This window comes from Mastomys coucha, unplaced genomic scaffold, assembly GCF_008632895.1.
Source record: "Mastomys coucha isolate ucsf_1 unplaced genomic scaffold, UCSF_Mcou_1 pScaffold3, whole genome shotgun sequence".
Lineage (NCBI taxonomy): Eukaryota > Metazoa > Chordata > Mammalia > Rodentia > Muridae > Mastomys > Mastomys coucha.
In genome coordinates this window covers 72,013,993-72,027,894 of record NW_022196909.1, presented here as the reverse complement: position 1 = coordinate 72,027,894, position 13,902 = coordinate 72,013,993, and the positions used below count along the sequence as shown (strand labels likewise).

The following is a 13,902-nucleotide window of genomic DNA, read 5'->3' as shown; positions in this document are numbered from 1 at the left end:
GTTATTTTAATTAATTAATTAAACTACTCAATTTATAAATTTTTCAAGACAAGGTTTCTCTGTGTAGCCCTGATTTGTCCTAGAACTCGCTCTGTAGACCAGGCTGGTCTCGAACTCATAGAGACCTGCCTGCCTCTGCCTCCAGAATGATGGGATTAAAAGTGTGTACTGCCTGCCAGACTTTACCTTTTCCTGGAGACAAGGCCTCACTATGCAGCACAGACCAACCTTAACCTCCTAATTCTCCTGACTCTGCCTCTTGAGCGTTGGGATGACAGATGTTACCACCACACTGGTTTTGTGAGTGCCGGGATGGGCCTCTGAGCTTTGTGTGTGTTATCTGAGTACTCTATGCCCTAAACCCAGCTCTAGCCCCGTATTATCACAGAATTAAAGAAGTTAGTCCCCTCATGTCTTGCTCCTCAAGTGCCAGCTTGAGAAGCCTCCTCCCTGCTTACTGTCGCCCAACTCCCAGAACACCGCCCTCAGCAGCTGCCTAAGGCAGCCTCAGTGCCCTACCGTGCACATCTGCCAGGCTACCCTGGTGCAATAGGGAGCCACCCAGCAGGTTTTTCCTCTCAGCCTGCTCCAGGGCCCTGAGCTGTTCTGTCTCCACCTCTCCCTGGCTAGGCACTCCTAGGCTCACTCACTCAGCTGGCGCACCTCTGTCAGGCACAGGATGCATGCACCGGGCACCAGAGCAAAGATGTCCAGCATCTTTGCCTATCAGAGCTCTGAGGTGGATTGGTGTGAGAGTAATTTCCAGCACTCGGAATTGGTGGCCGAGTTCTACAATACGGTGAGGGCCTGGGCAGGGGCTTTGAGAAGGGTGGGATGGGGTAAGTTTACTGAATGTGATTTGTCCGGTGTGGGATTAAGCCATAGGGAATCCTGTTGGAGCAGTTGGCTGTGTGTGTGGCCTGGTGGATCAGCTTGCATCCATTCATTCATCTTCCTGTAGAACTGAGATCTATGGCAGGGTTTTAGAGGGATGGTGCTGTGATGGTGGTCACACCAGCAGCCTTGAAGACCCCCCCAGAGGTGGCTCTTTGAATCAGTAGGATTGAACCTAGGCAGGCTTTTTGGAAGAAGTAAGGATGTCTGTACTTTCAACTGCAACCTCTAGCGAAGATCACTGCATTCCAGCTTTCCCCTTGACCCTGTTTAAACCACTCCAATTTCTTACCTTTCTATACCTGATACCACACAACACTGGAGTACTCAGTTCTTAATACACAGTGATTCATTTGTTTGAGAAACTTGAAAGATGCAGGTAGAGGAGGCTATATGAGCTTGCTTTAGCTGCCTGGAACACAGAGCAGCTTAGCCATGGGAAAGGGACATCATCAAATCCCTTTCCTGGAGACAGATTCTTGCCTAGAAGCCCAGAGCAGCTGCCATGCATGTCCTCTGGATCCAAACGCTGGGACTGGAAGCCGGCTCCCACCACACCCGTCCTAGCTTTCATTCAGTGCTTGCTGTGTACACACCATATAAACCTTACACCTTCATAATCTCATCTGATCCACACAGCCTCACGGGAAGACGGAGAGATGCCAAGAGGGGTGTCTCACTGTGCAGCAAGTGCTTTAGGGGGTGAAGGACAGGCTGCAAACCACCCTGGTGCTTAAACCTAGACTTTGAACTTCAATTTAGTAAACCCAGCACACACCCACATGCACACACACACCCACACCCACCTACACACACACACACACCCCACACAGACTCACACACAATAATATAGTTTTGTATGGGAAATTGTCAGCACAGGTGAGACAGGAATGTTCATTACCCCAGCTACTAGTGAGGCTAAAACAGTGGGATTGTTGAAAGTTTAAAGCCAGCCGGGACAATCTGTGTCAAAATAAAAAGTAGTGACATAAGCCAGGCAGTGGTGGCACACACCTTTAATCCCAGCACTTGGGAGGCAGAGGCAGGTGGATTTCTGAGTTTGAGGCCAGCCTGGTCTGCAGAGTGAGTTCCAGGACAGCCAGGGCTACACAGAGAAATCCTGTCTAAAAAGAAAAAAAGAGAAAAAAAGTGGTGACATAGCGCACAACTTTCATCCCAGCACTCTAGAGGCCAGGGACAAATAGATCTCTGAATTCCAGCCAGTCAGGGCTGCACAGTGAGGACCCTGTTTCAAACAAAACAAAACAACAAAACAAAGACAAGCAAGACCCACAAAAATAAGATCAAACCAATAAAATTGGTTCTCTAGTTTTGAACATAGTTCAGTGGTGGAGCTCCTGCCTAGAATCTCCAGTGAAGTAGAGTCATGGTCAGGAGTAGAGTCCTACCCAGAACCCCCGGGAGGGCATGTGCATGTGGTCAGGGTGGGGCTCCTGCCTAGAATCCCACAGTGGGAAACTTGTGCCTCTGTGCTCCTTCCTTGGTCCTCAGTTTCCATTCAGTTATTGGAGTTGGTTGAAACTACTCTTTAGGAGAGGTCAGAGAGGACTGGGTTTCTACAGCTCCTCTCTCTGCCTTTCCAGATACCCTATGATCCAGAAAATTCTCTGGGCATCTCAGTCCACTATGATGGGTACCCTATAAAAGATCCCAAGAAAATACTGAGTCAGGTTTGTCAGGGCCTCGGCCTGGCCTGTCACTACAAATGGTTGTCAGCTTCTCTAAAGGGCCAGCACTCCACCAACTGTGCAGGAGACCTCACAACCTCACAACGGAGACATTTCCATTTGTAATGTGGCTGTTTCACAAAATGAGAATGAAACTCCCCCAGCGTGAATTTTGTTCTTTCCTTTTGTTTGGGGCTTACTATATAGCCCAGGCTATCTTCAAGTTCAAGTTCTCTCTTCCCCCGCCCCACTCTGCCTCAACATCTCCAGTGCTATTACAGGCAGGTGCCTGCCATCACATCTGACCTTATTTTTATTTTTTTCTAATACATTGTACTTATTCATTTATTTATGTTGTGTGCATTTATGGAAGTCAGAGAGCAGATCCAGCTGGTGAGTTTCCTGCTGTGTGAACAGGGAGGACTTTTCCAGGGGTCATTTCCATTGTGCCAAGGCAGAGTGCCCCGAGGAAAATGTAAATGAACCTTGATAAGGCTATAAGCCAGTAAAACTTTATTGGCAGAAGCAAGGAGTGGTGGTGGCTGAAGCCTGACAGTCTCAGGAAGGAGAGTGAAGATTGCCAAGGCTTTGGGGCCAGCCTGCTTCAGGGGTAAGTTCTAGGCTAGCTTGGCTTACACTGTAAGAGTCTGTCAAGAGAACAGGTTGGAAATTGAAGGGACGGGAAAGGAAAGATAGAAAAGGGGTCATGATGCACACCTATTATTCTAGCACTCCAGAAACTGAGGCAGCATGATTGTCCCCAAGGTGGCCATCAGCTCCATGGAGGCCAGCCTTGGCTAGAGGAAACCTTGTTAAAAAAGGAAAAAGAGAGTTTGCTTTTAGTGGGCGTGGGATCTCCCCTCTCCAGTTGCTTTGTGGAGGCAGTCTGCCAACTCCAGAGTAGATGGACTGAAGGAACCGTGGCCCAGCTTTGATTAGTCAGTGCACATGGCAATTATTTTTACCTAAGAAATCACCTCAACAGACAGGATTTACAAACCAGGTCATCTGGAGTCACACTGCCTGGGACACAGACGGATGGAAGTTGCAACAATGTTACTACATGCATGCAATTGCATATTCTGGAGCTATACTGTGCATTCCAGTGTGCCAGTCCAACACTGGGCCAGCAGAGGTTACTAAGGAGCTGAAGGCCATTCTTTGCTAGGGAGAGTTTGTGGCCAACCTGGGCTACAGGATACCAGTGAGATCCCACCTCAACAAAACCAAGAACCCGCTAAACAAATTTGTTTAAGGCACTGAGGAGCAGAGCTGGAGGTTGTCCATTTTTCTTAGGTCATCTCCGAGTGTGAAGGACCACCTTGACCACAGGAACTCCCCTTCTTTTTTCTTTTTAATTTTTCTTTCATACAATTCGTTCCTCCTGCAGTTTCCATTCTCTCCACTCCTCCCAGCTCTACCCCTACTTCCTTTCTCCCCAGGTCCATTCCTTCTCCATTTCCCTTCAGAAAAGAGCAGGCCTCCCAGGAACACCAGGAGCACAACATAACAAGTTACAGTAAGACTAGGCCCGTGTATGTATACCCTCAAATCAAGGCCGCGTGAGGCAACCTAGTAGGAGAAGGGTTCCAAGAGCAGGAGCAGGTGAAAGAGTCAGAGACACCCCCACTCCTACTGTTAGGAGTCCCACAAAAATATCAATCTACACAGCCATAATATATGCATGGAGGACCTACCACAGATCCATGCAGGCTCCATGATTGCAGCTTTAGCATCTGTGAGCCCCTATGAGCGCTGCTTAGTTAATTCAGTGGGCCATATTCTCCTGGTGTCCTCAACTCCTTTGGCTCCTATAATTCTTCCTCTTCCTCTTCTACAGGGTTCCTCTGCCTCTGCCTAGTGTTTGGCTGGTGTGGTAACCCCCCCTTTTTTTTTTTTTTTTTCAAGACAGGTTTTCTCTGTGTAGCCCTGGATGTCCTGGAACTCTGTAGACCAGGCTGACCTTGAACTCAGAAATCTGCCTGCCTCTGCCTCCCTGGTTTACAGTTCAGAGGTTTAGTTGGTTATGTTCATGACAGGAAGCATGGCAGTATGCAAGTAGATATGGTGCTGGAGAAGGAGCTGAGAGTTCTACATCTGGATTCACACAGGCAACAAGAAGAGAGACACTGGGCTTGGCTTTAGCATTTGAAACCTCAAAGCCCACCCTCAGTGATACACTTCCTCCCACAGGGCCATATGTCCTAATAGTGCTACTCCCTGTGGGCTTATGGAAGGATTTTCATTCAAGCCACCACACCACTGATCCACACACACAGATGCACAGACACACGGACACAAAATAAAACAAACAGCTGCTTTTGTTTTAGCACATGACCAGAGAGCATCCACCAAAAGTTTCATATATAATACAGTAATTTTACAAGCCACAGCTCACAGCTGGAGAAGATGGCTATGAGAATGAGTTTTTTGGATTTGGCACAGGGTCTGTCTCCAAGGCCCAGGCTAATCTCTAGCTTGAGAACCTTTTGCCTCAGCCTTCCGATTGCTGGAAATTGCAGGTGGAACCACTGCAAGGGTTTTCTTGTCTGTTCTTAATTATAATTAATCAATTATACATGTGTATATTATTAATTATATTTAATTATATATTTGCTTATGTTCTTATATATATTTAGATAATATATATAGACAATGTATATATTTAGACAATATATATTTAGACAAGGTATCTCCATATAGCACTGGCTGTTCTGAAACATAGGAAGTAGACCAGGCTAGCTTCAAACTCACCACCAAGATCTACCTGATTCTACATCCAGAGTGCTGGAATTTTTTTTTTAAGATTTATTTATTATTACACTAGTACACTGTAGCTGTCTTCAGACCAGAAGAGGGAGTCAGATCTCATTATGGGTGGTTGTGGGCCACCATGTGGTTGCTTGGATTTGAACTCAGGACCTTTGGAAGAGCAGTTGGTGCTCTTATCCACTGAGCCATCTCACCAACCCAGAGTGCTGGAATTAAAAGAAAGCATACATTACCATGCCCATTAAACAAATTTATTTTGGTTTATTTTGACCATGAGAGGTAACCATGCCTTTAATCCCAATACTCTGCAGTCAGAAGCCAATGACTCTCTGTGAGTTTTAGGCCAACCTGGTTTACATAGTGAGTTCCAGGACAGCCAGGGCTAGGTAAAGAGACCCAATCTCAAAGTAACCAAAAAATTTAAAAATTATTTTAAATTACATATAAGCAGGAATGTGTGTGTGCATGTGAGTGTGGTGCCCTCAGAAGTCAGAGGGCTCTGATCCCCTGGAGCTGGACACACAGGTGCTCATCAGCTGCTTGACATGGGTGTTGGGAACAGGCTCAGATCCTTTGCAAGAACATCATTCGTCACATTTTATACACGTGTGTGTGTGTGTGTGTGTGTGTGTGTGTGTGTGTGTGTAAGAGAGAGAGAGAGAACATGAGAGTACATGTGTTTAAAGTGAGTGTGTGTGTACACGTCGTATAGATATAACGTGTGTATGTGTGTGAATTTATGTGTGAGTGTGTGTTGTAAGTATGTATGTGTGTATTTGTGTGTGAGTATGCATGTTGTATGTATGTGTGCATATGTGTATATGGGTGGCTTGGGACAAGCAGAAGAAATAACACACAGCTGAGCCTGTGTGGCTGAAGCATGAAGCAGAAGCTGAGCAGTGGGAATGGCGGCAGTGGACAGTCATGACTGGAGTGAGACAATGGTGTCTGGAAGAAGGCCACTCTCAAAGGCCACGCGTGAAAAAGCACAGCCTGTTGGGAAACTGTGTAACTTGGAAGAATCCAGAGCCTAGGTTGCTCTGAGGACAGGACCAGGGTCAAATTAGAAGCAAATGGCAGAGGGATGCATGCTTTATCTTGAGGACACTGGTGAGCCGTTGGTGCTTGGGCATCACAGCATGAGGTGTTGTTTGGGCATGGGCTGAAAGAGCCAAACACGACCTACGGAAAGGACCAGATGTCAAGGGTGTGGAGGAGCTGCTTCAGTGGGACAGAGGCCAAGCTTGGGAGTCGTACTGGTTAGCACTTGTTTGAACTGGCATGATAGCTTTGGATTTGCCAGGTGCTACTGGGAGTTTCAAGTGGAACCATGCACAGTGGGTGTTTCTAGGCTCCCAGGTTCCCAGGGGCTGCATTTCTTTACTTATCTGCATGAGTGTGTTTGTGTTAGCATGTCTGTGTGTTTGGGTGAGCATACGCCATAAGTGTTCCATGCTATATGCCTAGAGACCAGAAAAAGGCACCAAATGCCCTAACGCTGGACTAACAGGTTCTGTAAGCTGCCTGATATGGGTGCTGGGAACTGACCCTGGATCCTGCAAGAGCACCAAATGCTCTTAATTGCTGAGCCATCTCTCCAGCCCCAAGAGCCTGTGAAGATACAGAACAAGGGAGCTATAGAACCTAGGCAAACATGAGGAGGTAGGAGCTGGGGGGCACTGAAGAGAAAAACAGAGCAGGGGGAGTATGGACTGCCACCCACCAGACCCTACCTGTGTCTTCTGAGCCAGCTTACTGCTGGCCACCTCCACCTTTTCCTTGAAGGCTGTGTGGCCACAATCTATGTCCTCTGCCTTCACATTTATCCACAGGTAGAGCAAGAACAACTGAAATCAGGTTAGTTCAGACAAACAGTCAGACGATAGGACGGCGGATCTTATTCCCAGGCAGATAAGATACCAGGATTCTGTAATTACTAGTGAAGAGTGTTGTGCCCCAGTCTATTTAGATGAGCTTTTTTGGATGTCTTGTGTGTACGTGTGTATGTGTGTGTGTGTACATGTGTGTAAGGCAGAAGTCAATGTCAGGCAAGGTTGACCTATTTGTTTATTTATTTATATTTATTCAAGACAGAATCTCATTATGTAGTTCTGACTGTCCTGGAGCTTACTTTGTAGATCAGGCTGGCCTTGAATCCAGAGATCTTCCTGCTTCTGCCTCCCAGGTGTGCTGGGATTAAAGGTGTGCGCCACCACCATTTGGCCCCACCTGGCCCTACTCTAAGTAGGTTATTAGAATTTTAATCCAGTTTTCACTCTCACAAGACAAGGGCTTTACTGACTGAGCCAGCTCAGCAGCCTCTCTGTATTTCTGTCTATTGGTGGCCTCTACCCTGCTGGGCTTCTGGGATGGATGGAGAAGTCCAAGTAAATGGGACAATAGTCTCCTTATTTTCTTCTTCATGAGCCAAGGAAGAAAGAAGCAGCTGGCCCGTTCTGGGCTTTGGGACACAGAGTGAGACCAAAATAGACAGGAAACCATTCTTTGGGTGGGTCTGGTGTTTAGAAGGAGACTGATATTGCTGTTGTTAAGGGTGCGAGAAGCCAGGCAAGAATCTTCAATGGGAGAGTAAAACTTCCTCATTCTCTGTCTTTGAGTGAATGAGTGAATGAATGAACTTTTGTTTTGAGATAGGTCTTATGTAGCAGACACTGGTCTCAAACTGACTGCTTAGCCAGGGATGACCTTTACCTTCTGATCCTCATTTCTAGGCTTCCCGAGTGCTGTGATGACCAGTATGTCAAGATACTAAAGCCACTGAATTTGGCCAGGCATGGTGATGCACGTCCTTAATCCCAGCACTCAGGAGGCAGAGGCAGGTGGAGCTTTGTGAGTTCGATGCCAGCCTGGTCAACATAGCAAGTTTTAGAACAGCTAGGGCTGTACAGTGAGAACCCATCTCAACGAAACAAAAGAAAAAGACATGACAGAACAAACCTCTATAGCTCATGACATGTCTTAAATATTGAGAGAGCACCGGCAGTGGGGCGCACTTGGGAGGCAGAGGCAGGAGGATTTCTGAGTCCGAGGCCAGCCTGGTCTACAGAGTTAGTTCCAGGACAACCAAGGCTACACAGAGAAACCCTGTCTCAAAAAAACCTAAAAAAAAAAAAAAGTATTGAGAGGGCATGGCAGGAAAGGGGCTTGTAGCTAAGCCTGATGACTTGAGTTTGATCCTTGGGACCTACATGGTGCAGGGAACTGACTCCTGCAGGTTGGTCACTGACCTCTGCAGACATGTCATGCCACCCCCTTGCCACCAATGATGAACAAATGAAAGGGGCTGGAGAGATGGCTCAGTGGTTAAGAGCACTGACTGCTCTTCCAAAGGTCCTGAGTTCAAATCCCAGCAACCACATAGTGGCTCACAACCATCTACAGTACAGCTACAGTGTACTCATATACGTAAAATAAATAAAGAAATATTAAAAAAAAAACAAATGAAAGAAAAATGCAAAGCTGTTCCCACAACAAACACAGTAAGCATGATAGTTATTAACATTGACATTTATTAATACATTTTAATACAATATATTTAACTGTAAGCTTCATAAAACTCCTTTGAAGTAGCTACTCTTTCCCACCTCCTGTGGGTTTTCCAGTTTTGCTACATAGCCTCAGCTGGCCTGGTAATCCTCTAGCCTCAGGTTCTGAGTCCTGAGATAACAGACTCATACCATATTCTAACAAGATGCAAATTCTAACAAGGCTCAGAGAGATTTGGTTCATTGTCCAGGGAACCTCACACAGCAGGAAATACACAGGGGCCTGGCTCAAAGCTCTTCTTGCTTAGCCACTAAGCCAGGAGGCTGACAGTGTTTAACCACCACGTGGATGATAATTCCTACAGGTAAGTCTGGTCCTGTAGCAGGCACTGCCTACAGGCACTCCACCCCAGCCCACAACCTTGGGCAGGCTGTAAATGGGAGCATACGGTCGGTCGGTCGGTCGGTCGTGTAACAGGTGGTAGATGACAGGTGCGGGCAGTGAAGAACAGAAGATAGGCAATGAGCACAAGGCAGTGGAGGTGGCTCGGAGATAGTTTCTGACTCAGTAGGCCCAATAGGTTCCCCCATTGCCTCTCCCTGTCTCCTCCAGATGCCTAATGACGGGCAAGTGGCGTGTGTAAAGGTGAATGTTTATTGGTTTACAGTACTGGCTATGAAACCTTAGAATTCTTCAAGGCCAAGGGCTCTCCTGGAGCCTTGCACCTCTCTCCTCACTCAGAGAAAATAGGGGTGGAGGGAATGCACTCTTGCCCACACCTCCAGACTCTCACTGGGGGATTCTAGGCAGGACTCCAACACTGACCACGCCCCTCACAGGGGATTCTCAGCAGGACTCCACCCCCCCACCACCCCCACCACCCCCCCCTATGCCCCTAGGTCTTTACTTTACTCAGGAATTCTAAGCAGGGGCTCAACTTCTGAGACATAAAGTCCTTTTGAACAACTTCTTTTTGTTTTGTTTTGTTTTGTTTTGAGACAGGGTTTCTCTGTGTAGCCCTGGCTGTCGTGGAACTCACTCTGTAGACCAGGCTGGCCTCGAACTCAGAAATCCTCCTGCCTCTGCCTCCCAAGTGCTGGGATTAAAGGCATGCACCACCACTGCCCAGCTCTGTTTTTTAATTATTATTTAAAGCAATTTTTAATTTTTTTACACTCTACATTTTATTCCTCTCCCGGTCCACACTCTAACTGTTCCACATCCCATACTTCCTCCTTGCACCCCTGTCTCCGCGAGGATGTCCCCACCCCCACCCTCACCCCACCAGACCTCTAAAGTCTCTGGGACCTCCAGTCTCTTGAGGTGCATCTTTTCTGACTGAACCCAGACCTGGCAGTCCTCTGCTGTATGTATTGAGGCCTCATATCAGCTGGTGTATGCTGCCTGGTTGGTGGTCCAGTGTCTGAGAGATCTCGGGAATCCAGGTGAATTGAGACTGCTGGTCCCCCTACAGGGTGGCCCTTCTCCTCAGCTTCTTTCAGCTTTTCCCTAATTCAACCACAGGGGTCAGCAGCTTCTGTCCACTGCGTGAGTACAAATATCTGCATCTGACTCTTTCAGCTACTTGTTGTGTCTTTTGGAGGGCAGCCATGATAGGTCCCTTTTTGTGAGTGTTCCATAGCCTCAGTAACAGTGTCAGGCCTCAGGCCCTCCCCTTGAGCTGGATCCCACTTTGGGCCTGTCGCCGGAACTTCTTTTCCTCAGGCTCCTCTTACAATTTTTAAATTTAAAATATTTTCGATCACATTCTTTATCTCCTCCAGATTCTTCCAGATCCTTTCTGTCTCTTACCCACACAACTTTAAGTTCTTTCTCAAAAAAATAAAAATAAAACCCCAATACAACAGCATCCTCCCAAATCCAAGAAACAAAATGAAACACCACCCCAAAACAAGTTAAAACTTCAAACAGTAACCAAATAAAAACACACCAGATAAAACCTGTGGAGTCCATTATATATCATACTTCAGAACAAAAGGCCTGTCCTGGCATGGTTGATATACCCTGTGCCACTTCACTGGAGAAAACTGATTTTCTCTCTCCTAGCAGGTAGAAGTGACATTTGCCAACATTTGTATCAGATGCCAGGTTTTTTCTTTTATTCATTCATTTATTCATTTTTTAAAAACTATAATGAAATAAAATATAATAAGGTAAAAAAGGCAGGCAGTGGCGGTTTAGACCTTTAATCTGAGCACTCAGAAGGCAGAGGCAGGCAGATCTCCTTGAGTTTGAGGCCAGCCTGGTCTACAAAAACTTTGTCTTGAAAAAAACCAAACCAAGCTGGGCATGGTGGCACAAGCCTTTAATCCCAGCACTTGGGAGGCAGAGACAGGCAGATTTCTGAGTTTGAGGCCAGCCTGGTCTACAGAGTGAGTTCCAGGACAGTCAGGGCTACACAGAGAAACCCTGTCTCAAAAAACAAAAACAAAAACAAAAAAACCAAACCAAACCAAACCAATCAAACAAAAAGATAAAACAAGAACTATCCCATCAAAGCTAGACAAGACAAACCAACTGAAGGAAAACAGCCCAACGTACAAAAGTTAGAGAGACCCTTACTCAGACAAGACAAACCAACTGAAGGAAAACAGCCCAATGTACAAGAGTTAGAGAGCCTTACTCACATGCTCAGAGGTCATGGTATACATGTACTTACACACGCACATGCACAGGACCTGTGAGAACCAGTGCTGTGTAGGCTGTTTCCCACTGAGTTCATATGAGCTTTGATCATGTTGATTTAAGAGCCTTGTGTTCTTGCTGTCCTATTTCCGCCTCCTCTTCTGTGAGGTTGCCTAATCTCTGAGGTGAGGGATTTGATGGAAACATTCCATTTAGAGCTGTGTGTTTCAAGGCGTATTTCCCTCCTCTGCATAATGCCTCAGCCTTGCTTTTTGTAGCAGATGTCAATTATTTGTCATAATGGGCTCCACCATAACACTTCATGCATGTACACAGCATATTCTGATCATCGCCCCTTCATCCTCTTTTGCCTGTCTCTCATTCCTGTTGATCCCCTCCTCTTCCCAGTCCCTTTCATCTTTAGATCATTTTTTTTCTTATTTTGCGACCCATTTGTGTACATGAACATGGGTATATTACACTTATCTATCTATTTATTTAATTTGTGTGTTGTGTATGTGTATATATACACGCCATGGTGTGCATGTGTCCTGAGAGAGCATCTTATGAAAGTCACTTCTCTCCTATATTGTGGGCTCTGGGAATCCAGCTCAGGTTGTCAGGCTTGGCAGCAAGAACCTTCGCTCAGCCAACACACTGCTTAACTCTATATCACAGGTCAGTTATAGACTCTGGGGAGTACATATTCATGAATGTGTTTGTGTGTGTGCATGGACATGCAATACACATGCCATAGCATGTATGTGCAGGTCAGAGGTCCCTCCCAGGTGTTAGTCCTTGCCATCCATCTCCTCAGAGGCATCTCTCTTTGTTGTTTGAAGCTGAGCTGAGCACTGCTGCTGGACTGTGTCAACCTGCCAGCTTCCAATAGCGACACAGAGACTTACAGTATTTATGAGTGCTTAGGTCTGTGAGCTTAGACTTGTTCCCCACTAGCTTGTATAATTTTTTTTTTTTTTTGGCTGTTTTTCGAGACAGGGTTTCTTTGTATAGCTCTGACTGTCCTGGAACTCACTCTGTAGACCAGGCTGGCCTTGAACTCAGAAATCCTCCTGCCTCTGCCTCCCAAGTGCTGGGATCAAAGGCATGTGCCACCACCGCCCAGCTAGCTTGTATAATTTAATTGTATATTGTATTCTAATTTATTCTCTACATTTTGGCATGTGGCCTATTACCTCTCCTTCAGCATTGACATCTGTTCCTTCCCCTGTGTCTAGCTGGTGAATCCCTTTACCAGAGCTGCTAGCTCTGCCTGAATGCCTGTCCTTTCTTCTCTTGCCCGGCTATAGGCCATCAGCTCTTTATTGAACCAATCAGAAGGTGATGGTAAAGAATGTTTACAAAATATGATGCAGTCTGCTGAGCAATTAGAATACCAATACCCAAGTCTAGACAGTCCTCAGCTATCTGAGGTACAAAAATCAGAGTTTGAATAATACAAAGACAACCTTTACACTGCACAAGAAGATCAGCCCAACATCTCTGTTTTTGTCCAATGAAAGACTGTCTCTAACATCAATAAACTATATACAATAAGAACAGTTATGGAAACCATCAGGTAAGAATCACTCACAGTGTGCAGTCCATGCATGTTTGGCAACCTTGGAGAAAGTGCTTTAAGATCTACCCTATCACTGGGCGGTGGTGGTGCACGACTTTGATCCCAGCACTTGGGAGGCAGAGGTAGGCAGATTTCTGAGTTCGAGACCAGCCTGGTCTACAGAGTGAGTTCCAGGACAGCCAGAGCTACACAGAGAAACCCTGTCTCGAAAAAAAAAAAAAATCTACCCTATCTTGGTGAGTCCAAAGTTCTGTACCTGAATCGCTTTCTATCATAATTTGCATTTATTAAACTATAACCATCTTTTAGACCCTGAAATCATTTTCTTAAACCCTAAATAACTCGAGCTTAATATGAGACTATAACTCTCTAGTCTTCAGCCCCATCATGACAAGGATAAATATTACCTGAGTAAACAGGAGGTGCAGAGCCAGTAGCTTCCAAAACTAGAGAAATGACCAAACAACTTGTCGCCTGGATAGTCCCCCAAGATTCCTCTGTAATGTTGGAGCATCTGTCTTCAGCTTACTGGCTCAGAACATCTGACAGAAGGACTGGCCTACTTTGTCTTCCCAGTGTTCTGCTTATCTACAATTTAGATAGCATGTTGTCTGTAGGCAAGGATAGTTTTTTCAGTTTTTTTTTTTTGCTTGGCGTCTAGCTTTGTCCCAGCACACGCACCTCAGGGTTATGAAAAGCCTTATGTTATTAAAGATCTGAATTATGTACATCTCTTTTTTTTCTTTTTCTTTTTTTCCTTTTCTTTTTCTTTCCTTCTTTCTTTCCTTCTTTCTTTCTTTCTTTCTTTTTTTT

At 45.9% G+C, this 13,902-nt stretch overlaps 1 protein-coding gene across 1 annotated transcript in view; it reads left to right on the top strand.

Annotated features, from left to right (window-relative positions):
• Positions 1-647: 647 nt before the first annotated feature.
• Positions 648-13,902, top strand: part of Acer1 (alkaline ceramidase 1) — a 31,259-nt gene continuing 18,004 nt past the window's right edge. Inside the window, exon 1 of the mRNA XM_031347239.1 lies at positions 648-799. Coding sequence (XP_031203099.1) covers positions 680-799 — 120 coding nt within the window. The 5' untranslated portion in view covers positions 648-679. The remainder of the gene's footprint in view (positions 800-13,902) is intronic.